General features: G+C 32.7%; 1 protein-coding gene across 2 annotated transcripts; it reads right to left on the bottom strand.

Moving 5' to 3' along the window:
• Nucleotides 1-2,624: 2,624 nt before the first annotated feature.
• Nucleotides 2,625-6,087, bottom strand: LOC112292021 (uncharacterized). 2 transcript variants are annotated; one of them, XM_024540100.3, is made up of 8 exons: nt 5,453-6,087; nt 4,855-4,963; nt 4,595-4,710; nt 4,223-4,342; nt 3,873-3,962; nt 3,590-3,735; nt 3,031-3,364; nt 2,625-2,861 (listed from the first exon to the last, which is right to left on the bottom strand). In XM_024540100.3, exons 1-8 carry the CDS (start codon nt 5,663-5,665, stop codon nt 2,709-2,711), a joined length of 1,281 nt encoding a protein of 426 aa, XP_024395868.1. In that variant the 5' UTR covers nt 5,666-6,087; the 3' UTR covers nt 2,625-2,708. The 2 variants fall into 2 exon arrangements, with proteins under 2 accessions (XP_024395868.1, XP_024395869.1); XM_024540101.3 differs by having other exon boundaries at nt 4,855-4,953; nt 5,453-6,014.
• Nucleotides 6,088-14,439: the final 8,352 nt, after the last annotated feature.

Here is a 14,439-nt window from a genome sequence, read left to right as displayed (position 1 = left end):
GCCAAGTTGAAGATTTTTCAATAAAAAATCATCTATCTCACAAGATAATATGTTTTGTTGCAGAATCAATGAGCACATCATTTGATTCATCATTAGAGGTTTTGTCATTCATATAAGCCTCTAAGTCATCAACACCAATTGAATCCATCGACGCATCCATGATATAAACCTCATGAGCCTTAGCTCGTCGTTTCATATTTTTTTCAAATATTTTAATAAAATATTATAAAGTACAGCACACATGTGCTAAATGTCCAATCATTCCACACTTATGGCAAGAACACATCTTTAATTTTTATTTTCTACTATAATTAATAGTAGAACGTTTATTCTTTTGATATGGGTAGAAATGGTCATGACTATCACTACCCTGATACTTATAAGGACGTTTTCCATGTTTATATAATTTTTTCTTAGATTTTGAAATATTAAGTGCATGAGATTCTGGAATTGTAGTTCCAATAGAACGAGCTTCCGCATTGCACAAGAGTAGCTCATTTTGCTTCTTCGCAAGAAATAGATAGGACATGAGATCTGAATGACTCTGAAATTTCATGTTCTTATATTGTTGTGCAAGCACCGCAGGTACATGAGGAAATGTAGAGAGAGTTTTCTCAATCATTTCTTCTTCAGAGATACTTTGTCTACATAATCGTAATTGTGATACAATACTATACATTTCACTATTGAAAGCATTTAAATTTGGAAAATCCAAGACATGTAAATGTGTCCAATTATGACATGTGCATGGAAGGAAAATGGTCTTTTGATGATCAAACTTGGATTTAAGATTCTTCCAAAGTTCTGCAGGATCTTCCATTTCCAAGTATTGATGTTGTAATGCAGATATAAGATGACGATGAAGGAGAAGAAGTACTTTCCAATGAATAGTAAGAGGAATAGAAATACTTATTATAGGAGATTCTTCAAACATAATGGTATCCGAGAGTTGTTTTGCAAATAAATTTACTTTTGCCATTTTTGTCTATAATAGATAATTGTTTCTATCCATAGTCAATGGTGGAAATAAAAAAGCTTGAAAATGTTGGGATGCACTGATAATAGTTGGAACCATAGTGGAAATAGTTGAAGATGTTGAAGCTTTCATTATAAATAAATCTGTAAAGAAAATACAAAATCAAGTAGAAAAGTTGAATAAAATGTACCTTAAAATATAAAGTCAAATAAAATGATAAACTTGAGCTTGAAAAAAAAATATTATTATTATTATTATTTTTTTATACAAGATATTGTGGATTAAGGCAACAGAATAGTAGTAGGACAGCGACAGCAAGCAGTGGCGGGCGACAGTGATAGAGCAGCAGGGCTTGACGGAGGGCGGCAGGGTGGCAACGGCGGGCTCGGCTGCAGTTCGGCAATAGCTCTGCAGTAGCTCAATGACAACTTGGCGGCAGGCGCGAGGAGCAGTAGGGAACAAGCTGGGATGAAGCTTGGCTAGATCAAGTATTCTAAGCAAGTATTTTAAGCAAGCAGGGCAGAGAGTGGAACAAGTGCTCTAAGCAAGCAACTAATATGTGAAAGGCTAGCAAGAAGAGCAGCAAGATCATGAAGCAAACATTGAGCAGGAATAGCAATAGGTTTGAAGATTCAAGACTAGAGCAAAAAAATTGTGATAGTGTGTAGAAGAGAGTTGTACTAATAATGTGTTGAAAATGTTTAGAAAGACACAAGAGTAATAGTAAGTAATACACACACACAAGAGTAGTAGTAAGTCATACACTCAAAAGGATTTCTAAGGAGAGAGAGCTTCACACATAAAATTCTATTGATCTGATTGTGTCTCGTATACAACAAGAAAAAAAGGAGAGAGGATAAATAGTACTTCTCCGCTAGACTCTAAATACTGTAGCTATTGTATTTACTATAGTCTACAGTAAATATTATGGAGAGCACCAACTACATTTAATAATGATCTCAATAGAAACCATTCTATTCCCCCCACTATTTGTCTGCTTCGTGAAATATGATGCAGTATCAACACAGAGATACAACCCGGAATGGCCCGGGAAAAGGTAGAGAAGAGCAAATGCGAAAAACAGTCAAAGCACTTGAGGAATTGTGATTTTGGGTACCATTCGTAGGAAAAAACGAGGCATAGTAGGGACGAAACACATGGCCCGCTCTCACTGTTTCCTACTCTACAAGTCGAATTCTCCAAACTAACTACTACTCCTGATGATCGATCTGTTTTCATTAAAAGAAATCTAACTGTTCAGCACGAGACTAAAAGCATTTAGGGTTCGCAACTTGTATACTTCCAGCGGACTCCAACTTGCAATACGACACGGGGATCGTAAGGGACAGCCTATCAAGAGTCCCTACCAATAGCTTACAACGTCCTGAGAGGTGATTGAGATAAGTTTAGAACAGAGTGAGCTGCTTCAGCTATAAAAAGCACGAGTTATGTGCACAGAGCAACGAATAAGTACCAGTAACGGGCATCTGCTCAAAAAGTCGTCCTCATTGCTTGCCAGACTGCTAAAGTGGCCGTCAAGTGGGTGATGGAAAGTCAACCAACACTTTCGCAATTGAGAATGCAATGAAGGCGTGATGACAAAAGAAGGAATACAATCATTCAAAGCGCGCACAGTTCACACTGCTCATTAATTGCAAAAATTTCCATGTTAATTTCACGACAGTGTAGTGTTTCAGTGTGTACAATGCATCCTTGAGGGTTCTCCAGCTGTTCATCTCCTGAAATGCCCCGAACTTTGCAGCATTTTGCAGTACTCTGCAAGCACTGGAGACTTCTTCACAAGATCCCAGATACGAGGCAACACTTTAAGCCAATCCCGCTCAAATAAGGGTTTAGAAAAAGAACGCCGCTGCAAGGAAAGAACCTGCAAAGAGAAAGTGGGCCTTAAAACTCTCTTTTACTTGTGCACCACAAGCTGCAAAATAGGAGACAGAAAGCGTACGAAGTAATCTGCTATAGCTGTAAGCGATATCCTGAACAGCATCATGAAATAAAATGAGTCTCCCAACCAAGGCGAAGGAAGCGCAAGGAACCTGGTTGCGAAGTTGCTGAAGCATCACATGGTAGCTCTCATATGTGTTTTGAACGACATCGCCCGAAACTTTCAATGGAAGCACATAGAAATTAACACCCTTCTCGGGCTTTCGTAACTTTCTGATCGATGTAGCCTCACTACCATTCTCCACAGGTTTCAGCATAGGTTGCATCCCCTTGAGATGAGAACTCATTTTGTGCCATTCAGAAGGAGGTGGGAATTGAGGTACTACGTATCGGATTAATGAGTTCCTATTAAATGCTGGATTTGGGAAGTAGCTATTAAGAGCCATCTCCAAACATTTTATCTCCGTGTAACTGACATCCTGTAATCTAGGTACCACAACAAATTTACACGGACATGTAGTTATAACAGTAAAACAGTTTCTGCATACCTATGCAAAAACACATTTAAAAGAACTTGTTATACTTCAGCATATACACCACCAATCAAATGAAGTATCAAGGCAGATTATAAATTGTAGCTAACACACCATTGATCTTGATATCCATGCACTAATTAAGATTTAGTAAATATGAAAAGAGCTGAATACGAACTTGGTGTGCACAAATACTGCGTCAGCGAAGTGTTCAAGCTGATCATCTTGCAAACTATCGTTGTCCTTGTCTCCGCTATTTTCAAATGCCGAAGAGGACTGGGAGTAAATAGAAGGATCAGGTATTCCTTGCTTCAGCATCTCAATCTGTCAGATTGAATGCGGTTTAGGTTTTCCTTAAAAGAATACGAAGAACACAAGATAATTCGTGAACGCTTTCCGAAACGAACAAATAAGCACTTAAAAGCTCAACCACATAGATCAAGTGGGAAAAAAACACTTACAGTACGCATATATCGCCACATGCTGACATCATCTGTGCCTTCCGTTACCAAAAGAACTACATGGCACACCGAAAACAAAAATACGCCAAGCTAATAATATCCCTTGCAAAACCCGGAACCGACAGATAAAAGTCAATTCATCTTCCAACTGGAAATCTGTAAAACTCCAAACTAACCTAAGCCCATCAATACCAGAAAAAACTTAGGAATTTAAAAAAACCCAAACCAAACCATGTAAGGATGGTTACTAACAAATACATAGCTTCCAAATGGTTGCATTCGAGCCAATTTGCAATAATACTTGCCAGAGCATTTGCAAAATAGTAACGAGAGGAAAGGACAAGGCATACCTGCAACCCCATGATTTCATGAGCCAGCTCTGCAGACATGACTTCTCCTCCCATCACTGAAATATTTGATGTGCCATCAGGCCGCATGAGATCAACAAGAACTGAAGCACTGAAAAGTGGCTGCATCATTTAATCAATGAAACGAAACATCGACAGTCGTATTCGTTAGTATTCACGAAATGACCAAAGATCATGAACACCTACAACCAATGCAACGTTAATCGCATGACTCAATTGCTCACAGAAACGATAAATAAGAAAGCTTTAAAAGCCTCTCCCGTTCGTAACACACTTTCAAATGTCTATGTTCACGCGTCCCAGCATTGTGGGATAAACTGACACGAGAAATGGAAACGTGAAAAGCCAACTTGCCTGTGTGTCAACAAGGATGATACGCTCAGCAGCCATTCGAAGCTCAATTCCGACAGAGCAGTGCCTCGCCATAGCCCGTATATCCTCTGTTTGAGTGTTGAACGGCGGCAATATACCTTTACCAGAGTACATTACCGGCAAGACATGAGTAAATATCTATAATTCACCGAAGAAAGTATTTATTACTGGGTATGCTATGAGATGAAGTCGAACTTCGCTAAATGGTTTTTAAGATTCGGCTAGCAATGGAGATGACAAACCTTGAGAACTTGATTCAAATCCATACAGTTCATTTAGAATCGTTGACTTCCCAGCACCGGGAGGGCCAAGCACGCCAACCACCATAAACTCCTGATTGTCTGCAATAAGCTGTAGCTCTATATAAGACATATAACAGTCGATAGCTAAACGGGAGGCAACAATTGCAAGAAAAAAATAAAATGTTCAATAAAAATCAAGATGTGCACAGTGAGTGCCAAACCCATTTTTCTCAAATCAAAATAAAACCCATGACATCATCAAATCATAACCTAAAGTACAGGAATACGAGAGTAACTAAATCATTATGGGCCGTGTCCATCACATAGCGAGAGAGTGGACCTCAACTCATTCCAGAAAAGAACAAGACATTCAGAGAGCAAGTCGACAGGGCACTGTTTCACAAAAGGATTCAATATGTTCCAGGGTCCCGAGTGCATGCTACAACATGAAAGCCTACTCTCTCACAAGCATATGGGAAGGGTTTGAAAAAGGAAGCCATGGAGATCAGAAGCAATGCACACATACTTGGAACACACTTCGAGGGAGCCAAAAAACAGAAAAAATCACATTGAGGAATTATGAGAGAAAATTGCTTACAGGAAGATAACGCTCTGGGGTCAAATCCCAGGAATCAGATAACACGTTAAGGGAGACTTGAGGCATCCGTCTCCCAGCGCCATCGTCGTCGCGATCTCGCATCAGCTTGATGCCCGACGGCCCGCTGCTGCCCGAGCCTTCGGCGCGAGCTGCCGCGGGCTTCGACAAGAGAATCTTAGGACCTAGGCCCCCGCTTCCCATGGAGGTCGCCATTGCCGCAACCTCCAGAACACTCTCAACAAGAAGAAACAATCTAACAGCACAATAAAATCGACTTCCGACTCTCCGCTACAAACGATCCAAACTTCGCTAAAATCAAACGCTCCGCATCAATGGAGCGAATGTTGGTACAACACCAACTGGATCCGTGCACGCATTTCCGACACCTTCCCGAGCACCCGATCAGACAGTAAATCCCACGAAATTCCGGCATCAATGTGCTATGTCTTCATTTTCCGATTGACGTAATTGTTCGCTGAAAACCTAATTCATCGTCCCATACTCGAAAAACCGCGACAAATCATGAGAATAAGGTTCTAAACAGTGGATTTCAATGACGCGTGGGCTTGGCAACAACGAAAAAAGGAAGGTCGAAGCAAAATTAAGGTTTCGGGCATTGCTTCGATAGTGTCTCAGGAGAGAGACGAAGGCACATTGAATCCAATACCCTAATTTAGGTTTTCATTTTGATTATTGTAATAGTGATAACATGGGATGAGAGAAAAAAATTGTGAAATTTATTTGATGCATTGGAATAAGGTAATTATAATGTTAATGTTAATAATTTGTAATTTAAATTTTTAAAATTGATTCCTTGATTGGATGCTTTTTAATATGTCAACTTTGCAATTGTGTTGTAATGTTTTTTATATTTTATTTTTTTTGAAAATTTTGTGAAAATTACAATATTATAAATAAAAATCAGCACACTATCAGTTTCGAACTAGTTGATTTATAAACATCAAAATGTTATAATTTTACAAATAACAATAAAATCTACTTACTTTCAAAAATAAAAAATAAAAATTATTTAATTAAATATTTATTAAAATAATATGGAAAATCTTCAAATTGTCCTAAGTAGTGACAATGGTTTTAAAAAATAGGAAAAATATCATATGTACCACTAAAATATGTTGAAATATCAAGAACATCCCTAAATTCTTGATAATAGCAAATATATTCCTTACTTTTGTGATAATTGCAAATCTACCCTTGAACTTGATAAGGTACAACTTTCTTTCTATTTTGGATGAATCTAGGATCCAAACCAAGTATTGTACTTTTTAGCATAGGTCTGGCCTTTTATAAACTAAACATTGATGCTGCTATCACTGCCTCTGCCATAGTATCCTCTTTGTTATCTACTCATTGCCTTTGTTGATAGCATCAATATTTTTACAAGCTAGACAATCAAGTTTGAATTCAATAACAACATTTTTTGTTTGGACAACACTTGGTGGCTTTATGGGCAATATATGTTGTACTCTAGGCATTACACCACATTTGCTTACTTGATACTAAAATTTGTTAGTTTGCAATGGTTAGGAGAGAACAATTGCATGCATACTAAAAGTGAGTAGCAAATGAATTCACAAAGCATTTTGATTCCTAAGTTGGCTAAGAGCATTGCAAATTTTGATAAGTTCCACTCAATGAATGAATCATAACCAAAGCTGTAGTTTGCTAATTTTTTTAGTGTTGGTAATTTAAATGCTTTGTCTCTTGATTAAAGGATCTATATACCTTTTATGATAAATTTTTAGCTATGATGAGTCTTTATTTAAGAAATGTATATGTTTAGCTACTCAACTTAATATCATGTTTTTTCATATATTTATTTGGAATTGGATTTTAATAGAATCATAAATATTTATAATATGGAAAGATCGCCTAAGAAGTAGATCAAGCTAGCCATAGTTCATTAGTTTGTATGCACAAGTTCTAAACCATGGTGATCTTTCTCTTTATTCCATATAAAGCCAAAAAGTCTTTGTGTAAATCAATGTAAGAAGAATTAAGTTGACTTCCTAAGACTATAAGCATGGCACACTTAACAACCTTAGTTATCAATTTGCATAAGATGCTAGAAGCCTACCAATCATAATTGCATACGGGCTATAGAGATTTGACCTTAATGTCACCTGAGACATAAGATAAGTTTTGATTTGGATATTTTTTATTTTTTATTTTTTTATTTTCTAAAAACTAAGAATTCATTTATTCTTATCTATAATTTTTATTATATTTCATGCACACTTTTGTTGAGCAATGATGGTGATTGGATAGAGTTGGCAAGTAAATGGTCTTTATCAATAATACTTGCCATTTCTATGTACTACACAAAGGTCTACATCCATTTCTATAATTTGCAATTGAAGCAATTCCAATATTTGTACTAGGATCATCTTCTACTCATCTTGGACTACTACAAATGTGCTTATAAGTAAGCTTGTGGCTTCAAAACATCTCTCTTGCAATCCTTTCATGGTGATATCTATATCAATCATCACACTTTTTAGGGAGTTGCTATTGTTTTACCCATTTCTTTTTGCACATTTTAAATGCTTCAAGATTATGGATCCTAATCATTGTTGGTTGGTTTGTATTCAAAAACATTGCCAAGTTTCTCATTTTCCCTCACTATATTGAATTTAGCTTCTTATATTCTCCTTTGATTGAATTTGAAGTAGAAGAACATGTTGTTGAATGGCAACATAGATGCCTATTATCTATAAGTCTTCAAAATTGATCAATGTATAAAAATTAGTCATTACTTGAGCTACAAGATTGGAATAGGAATATACTAGATTGTATAGGATTTTAGAAGATGTTAAAGCCTTATTGAAGAAAAGATGGTTTTGGTGATGGTTATGGCTAAAATAAGATTTTTGATGTGGATGTTTGTTACCTTGAGCTTGTTTATGCAAATGCCTCCTTTAGTTGAAGCTTTGTGCAATGGTTCAAGTATCATAGAATTTTACGTATGCAATTTTGGATTATTCACCTCATTCTCTAATTCCATTGAAGTTATTCGATTGACTAAAATAGGTTTTGAACCAAGGCCATAAAGCTTCAAAAGTCTCATCATCATGTTCAACCACGCCATCACTATTGCACACTATGAAAATTTTCCATTCTTGACAGACTTCACAATATTTAAGCCAGCATCGGCAATGGTAGCATCAATATCCGGTTTGTAGGAGATTGACCTATGCCAAAAATAATGCGGTATTTGATTTAGGCCTTGGATTCATTCAAAATGGAAAGAAAATTATACCTTATCAAGCTTAAAGATAGATTTGTAATTATCACAAAAGTATAAGGTATATTTGCTATTATGAAGAATTTAAGGATATTTTTGATATTTCAATATATTTTAGGAAAAAATATAATATTTTGCCTAAAAAATAATATAAAACATGTGTATCTAAATAATGTATAAATGATATCTGAATAAATAGTTCAAATATATGAACTTTATTTTTTTATTTTTATTTTTTTTATAGATTGATAAAGATTATTAAATTTTGATATCTTATCATTTGTTACAAAGATATGTCATTTTATTTTTAAAATTATTTCACCAGATAGTCTAAAACTATATGAATTATTCAAACATTACTTTTTAAATATATAAGAATTTTTTTTGACATGAAGATTTTACTACAATAGTTCATTTATCAATATAAATAATTATTTATCTATTTGAGCCTATAATTATTAAACTTAATATTAATGATAGAATTTAAAACATAACATCAAGCTTATTTTTTTTTGTATGAATAATCATCATATATATCCCTCAAATATGCTAAAATTTCAAGAATATCCTTGTATTCTTGATAATAACAAATCTACTTGTCAATTTTGTAATAATAGAAAATCTATCCTTGAATGTGACAAGGCATTACTATTCTTTTTATTTTAGTCAAATTTTGAAGTCCAAACAATGTGTTGCATAGATTTTGGCATGTTTTTTTTTTGACAAATTTTGCCTTGCCTCCATCTCTTTTATCAAACATGAAGGTGTATGTTAGTAATGCAAACAAGTATTTCCATGTTTCCTTTAAAGATAAACCATGTAATATCAAGATATCAATCCATAGCTCCAAAACCTATGCCCAAATTTGAGGGTACCAATCAAATTGATTTTCATTCACTTTTCTTCTTATTAGCTAATAAAAATAAATTAGCTAGCATGTGGAGGAGTAAGCACCTACCTTATGCATCAAAGTCTCATTGTATTGCAAAGAAAACATGGTATAATAGAATGAGTTTGAAATCATTTTCTAGGAAGAGTGGAGAAGCAAAATAAAACTTGGAATTTTAGCCATTGAGCTTCAATCTCATGCTAATTTTCAATGATTTAGTTGTGCTCATATTTGATCTTAGAGGATTGCAATGTTTTAGAAATAGTTTCAATCATCCTTAGAATAAAATTTGAACATTGTTGTCTATATGAGCAAAATCTCTTCTTCATGTCTTGTACTATGAGCAACTAATTAACCTCAACATTCTTAATAGCACCACCTTGAGGAGCCGTAAGGATGACTTAAGTTTCTATGTTTGTACTTCTTATGTTGTTCCACTTAAGAAGGATTTGGAATTCATGGAGCAACTTATAGAGGCTTGTTATGGATATGGAATTGGCAACTTAATATCTTTTTATTCTGTAGAGCATTCTATCTTTGTGTGAAATGAGCCCTTGTTTGGTTGTCTATTCCATTCTACTAGCTTTGGTACAAACAACAAGGTTTGCTCAATGGAGAATGCCTCTAAAAGCCTAAAAATAAATACTATAACTCTATTCTTCTTTTTTGATACTCCTCACATGAATATGTATTCCATGTCTTCTACCTTGACCTTCTCTCATTTATCTTATTATATTTGAAGGTAGATTTGCTATTACAAAACCAAGGCATAGATTTGTTATTATCAAGAATATATGGATATTCTTGATATTTCAGTATATTTGAGATATATATATATATATATATATATATATATTTTTTTTTCTTTTTATAATATGTATGTCTGAAAATATATAAATTCAATTTAACTAAATAGAATAATTAATGTCTGTCTTTATAAATATAATTTATTATCATTGGTTGAATTTAAAACAACTATATTTTTCTTGAATGTATATGAAAAGAACTTACACAATTTTATGACATATAAATTCCAAAAATTCACACACACATGTGTACGCCTTATTTTGACATAGAAATATATATTTAGAAACATGCTGTATATTAAGAGTTGTGTAATGCAGTTAAACAGATTTTTACTTATTGTTGCTTTTGTATAAAGCAGCTCACAACACTAATTTAAAAGATTGATTTGCAAGGATATGTGAGTCTGTCAAGCATTTAATGGCATCTGCTTGACATGGTTTTCTTTTTATTTAATTTTAATGCCAGATTGCTAAGGATTGTCCTAACTATAGGTCAACAATGTGATTTTTGTGCTTAATAAAACCCTCTTTTGGCAATGGCACAATCAATATTGCTTGTTGGGCTGTGTTTGCTATTTTAGTATTTAAATATTGGTTAAATATTTAAATATATTTAAGTATTTAAATATACCTAATTTAAAATTATTTTGAAATGCCATTGATCTACTAGTAGCATCTAATAGCACCAATGGTATTGACATGGTGTGACTATTATTATTTTTATTTCAATTGTGAAATAATGTTTTTTTTTAAATATTTATTTATTTTTATAGTAGTAAATGGGTTTATTTATGCTTATGAGAAACAAGATACAATAGAAGGACATTATTTTATTTTATTTTTTCCCTCTCTTTATTTGGTATAACTTTGAGTAACGACACATGCCCTACAAATTGTGAAACAATTACTTTAGGTAAGGCAATACAAAAAAATCATACAATTAATAAAATAGATATAGATGGTTATATACAAGGTTTTACTGGAAATTGAAATTTATGGATTGAAATTGCTAAAAGCATGTTCTTGGATTGGTTGGAGATATCAAAAAATTATAAACATTAAAAGAGTATTATTAAAAAGAAAAGAAAAGAAAAGAAACTAATCATAAAATTATATCTAGAAATGAAATAAATATAAAAGGTATTGGATATTAAATCAAATAAAATTATAAGTATTTTTTAGATTTTTTTAAAAACTTCTATAATCTTATTAATTTTGTTAGTCTTGTAATTATTTTTGTCTCTCTTTAAGAATCTTCAGAAAATCTTAAAATGTTGTATGATATTTTTAAATAGTTTATTAATATTTAGAAATTTCTAAAAACATTCTATTACCTGTAAGGAGCTTCTATGGTCTTCTACAGCTATCTAAGACCTTTTATCTTTTAAAACTTTCTAGACAAGATTGTTTAAATTTCTAGAATGTTCTTTGGTTCTTAGAATCTCTCTAAAAAGCCTTTACAAGACTTAGTTGCTAAAATATGAATAAAAGATAAAGAAATTGTGTATTTTAGTCTAGTAAAAACAAATTTAGGAATAATTAAATTGATATCTTAATTTTATTTTTGAATCTTGTGTTTTTATTTTATTTTTATTTTTATTTTTTATCTAACATCATATTTCTGTTATATTTCTTGACTTTTTTAGTCTCTTGCTCTTCTTTCCTTGATATATATATATATATATATATATAGTAGGGTTTTTTTTATATAATTTGTTTGTATGATTTAAATTCAAAAAGATATATTAGATCTTGAATGAAAAACTACAAAAAAAACCTACTACATGAAAAAATTCTATCAATGATTTAATATCTTAAATATTCAAAAAATCTCATCATAAACATCAATTTATAATCAACAATACATAATCTAAAATACAACCTTTAGAGATATAAGAAATGTACTTAACTACAATCAATAGGAATATATAATCATGTATTATACTTTGATTCATAATGTTTAGGCAATCTTTTATTTTCTCTTCTTTTATATTTATGTCATAAGTGATAAAAATATTAAGGTGTACATAAAACCATATTAGTTTAATAATGCATAAAATAATATATTGGAGACAAAGAAACATGCATTATATAAAATACAGCAAAAGAAATAGACAAACCATTAAGAAAGAATATAAATAAAAACCAAAATCAAAACCAAAAACTTAATCATAAGTTTAGAGTAAAGCAGTTTGAGGAGAAAAAATTACATTTGAGAAGATAGTTGCACTCTGCTATAAAATTAACTTAAGTAGGCAATCTCATTATTTTTTATACTTGAAAAGAAGAGAATTTATAAATTATAAGTATAATTTTATATATGATAGATTATATATATATATATATATATATATATATAATTTTTAAAAACATTTATAGGTTAAACTTTGTACTATTAAATTGTACATAAAATCAATGTGTTCTTATGTATGTGTTTTTGATGTGATAGAAAAAATAAATTTTAGAGAAGTATAAAAAAAACTCATGAAATTATATACTAGTAATGTAAATAATAACAATTATGTGTGTTGAAATTATGCTTAACGCATGTGCCTATAAATTTCATGCTTACAAAATGTTCAACTTTGTTTTTAATTATTCCAAATTTCTATGCAAATAGAAATATTTATTAAATAATAAAAATTATAGCTTTGATATAATCTTTGTTTTAAAAATTATGTATTTAATAATTACAGTAGTTTTTAAATTTTATTTATTATAATTTTTTTGTTTCTTTTATAGAATCAATTTTTACATTGCTTACACATTTGGGAAGCATAAGAAGATCAAAACTATTATTCTAATGCTGATTTTGTAGAAATAATTCAACAATATATTGTATAAAATGTAACATCTTCATATCTAAATTTTTATATGATTTTTGTTCTTGGTTCTTTGATCTTGCACTTGCATTGTTATAGACTTAAAAAAACGTATTTATTATTTTAATGTATTATTCTACCATTCATTTTTATTCCTACAACTATTGTGTTGAAACTACCAATTTCAAATTATGGTGTTTACATATATCTTTAAAGAAAATAAAAAAATAAACTTATACCTATAAAAGAATATATATTAAAATAGAAGATAAAAATAATGCATTCACACACCAGTGTGTAGAATGTGGTTACGGATGTAGTAATAGAGAAATGATTCTAGAGGTCATTTATTTTTTTCATTATAGGTGGGTTAATTTAGTAAAATCTGTGGTCTATTTAACATTCCTCTCTCTCTCTCTCTCTCTCTCTATATATATATATATATATATATATAACAAACATAACTTCCAAAACAAAAATCAACGAAAGGAAAGTTTTTACGTTGCCCACAAACTAACGCCGACAGAGAACAAACGCACATGATTATTACTGCCAATAAAAGGGGCATAGAACTGAACGTAGAATTCACACACCTTTCAGCTTACAATTGATGGATCACAACCTCATCAACTACTCCGAAGCCACAGTAAAAATCTGCGACTTTGTGAGGACAGCGCTTGCTTGCTCCAGCAAGCTTCCGAACTTGTTGCATCTTTCACATGCTTGTTTGGGTTGTGGCATCTTTTCACACACACACGCAACGGGAGATGGTGTGTTGATCTGCCTTTTCTTCGTCCCATTGCAATCCAGCTCATGTGGGTCCTGCTTTGGCATGGCTCCCCATCTACACTGCTGAGAGAATGCTATTCTGGCTCGTTTAGCTGCTCTCTGTGTCTGATACCCAGCTGAGACCGCTTCTATGCCCCATGTTCCTCCTGATGTTGGTGTGATTTTTTGCTGGAGTGTCGGAGTTAGGAATGAGCAGCTAGCCCCGAGCTGTGGAATCTTGAACCCAGTTCCAGACTGCAAAAGTGGACGTTGAAAATCAAGGTTGAATCTTGTGCTGTCAGTCGGTACCAGTCGATCCTTTCAAAAATTATTGCTCACATAACTGTGCACCGCACCATTTCTTCATAAGGTCTGTGGTTCGTATGGCGTCTACGCTCTCCAGTTTGGACATGTGTTATACCATTACAAGCAACACC

This window comes from Physcomitrium patens, chromosome 15 (assembly GCF_059467195.1).
Source record: "Physcomitrium patens ecotype Gransden chromosome 15, ASM5946719v1, whole genome shotgun sequence".
Taxonomy (NCBI): Eukaryota; Viridiplantae; Streptophyta; class Bryopsida; order Funariales; family Funariaceae; genus Physcomitrium; species Physcomitrium patens.
The sequence above is the reverse complement of the archived record's forward strand: the minus strand, read 5'-3'. Positions and strand labels throughout refer to the sequence as shown.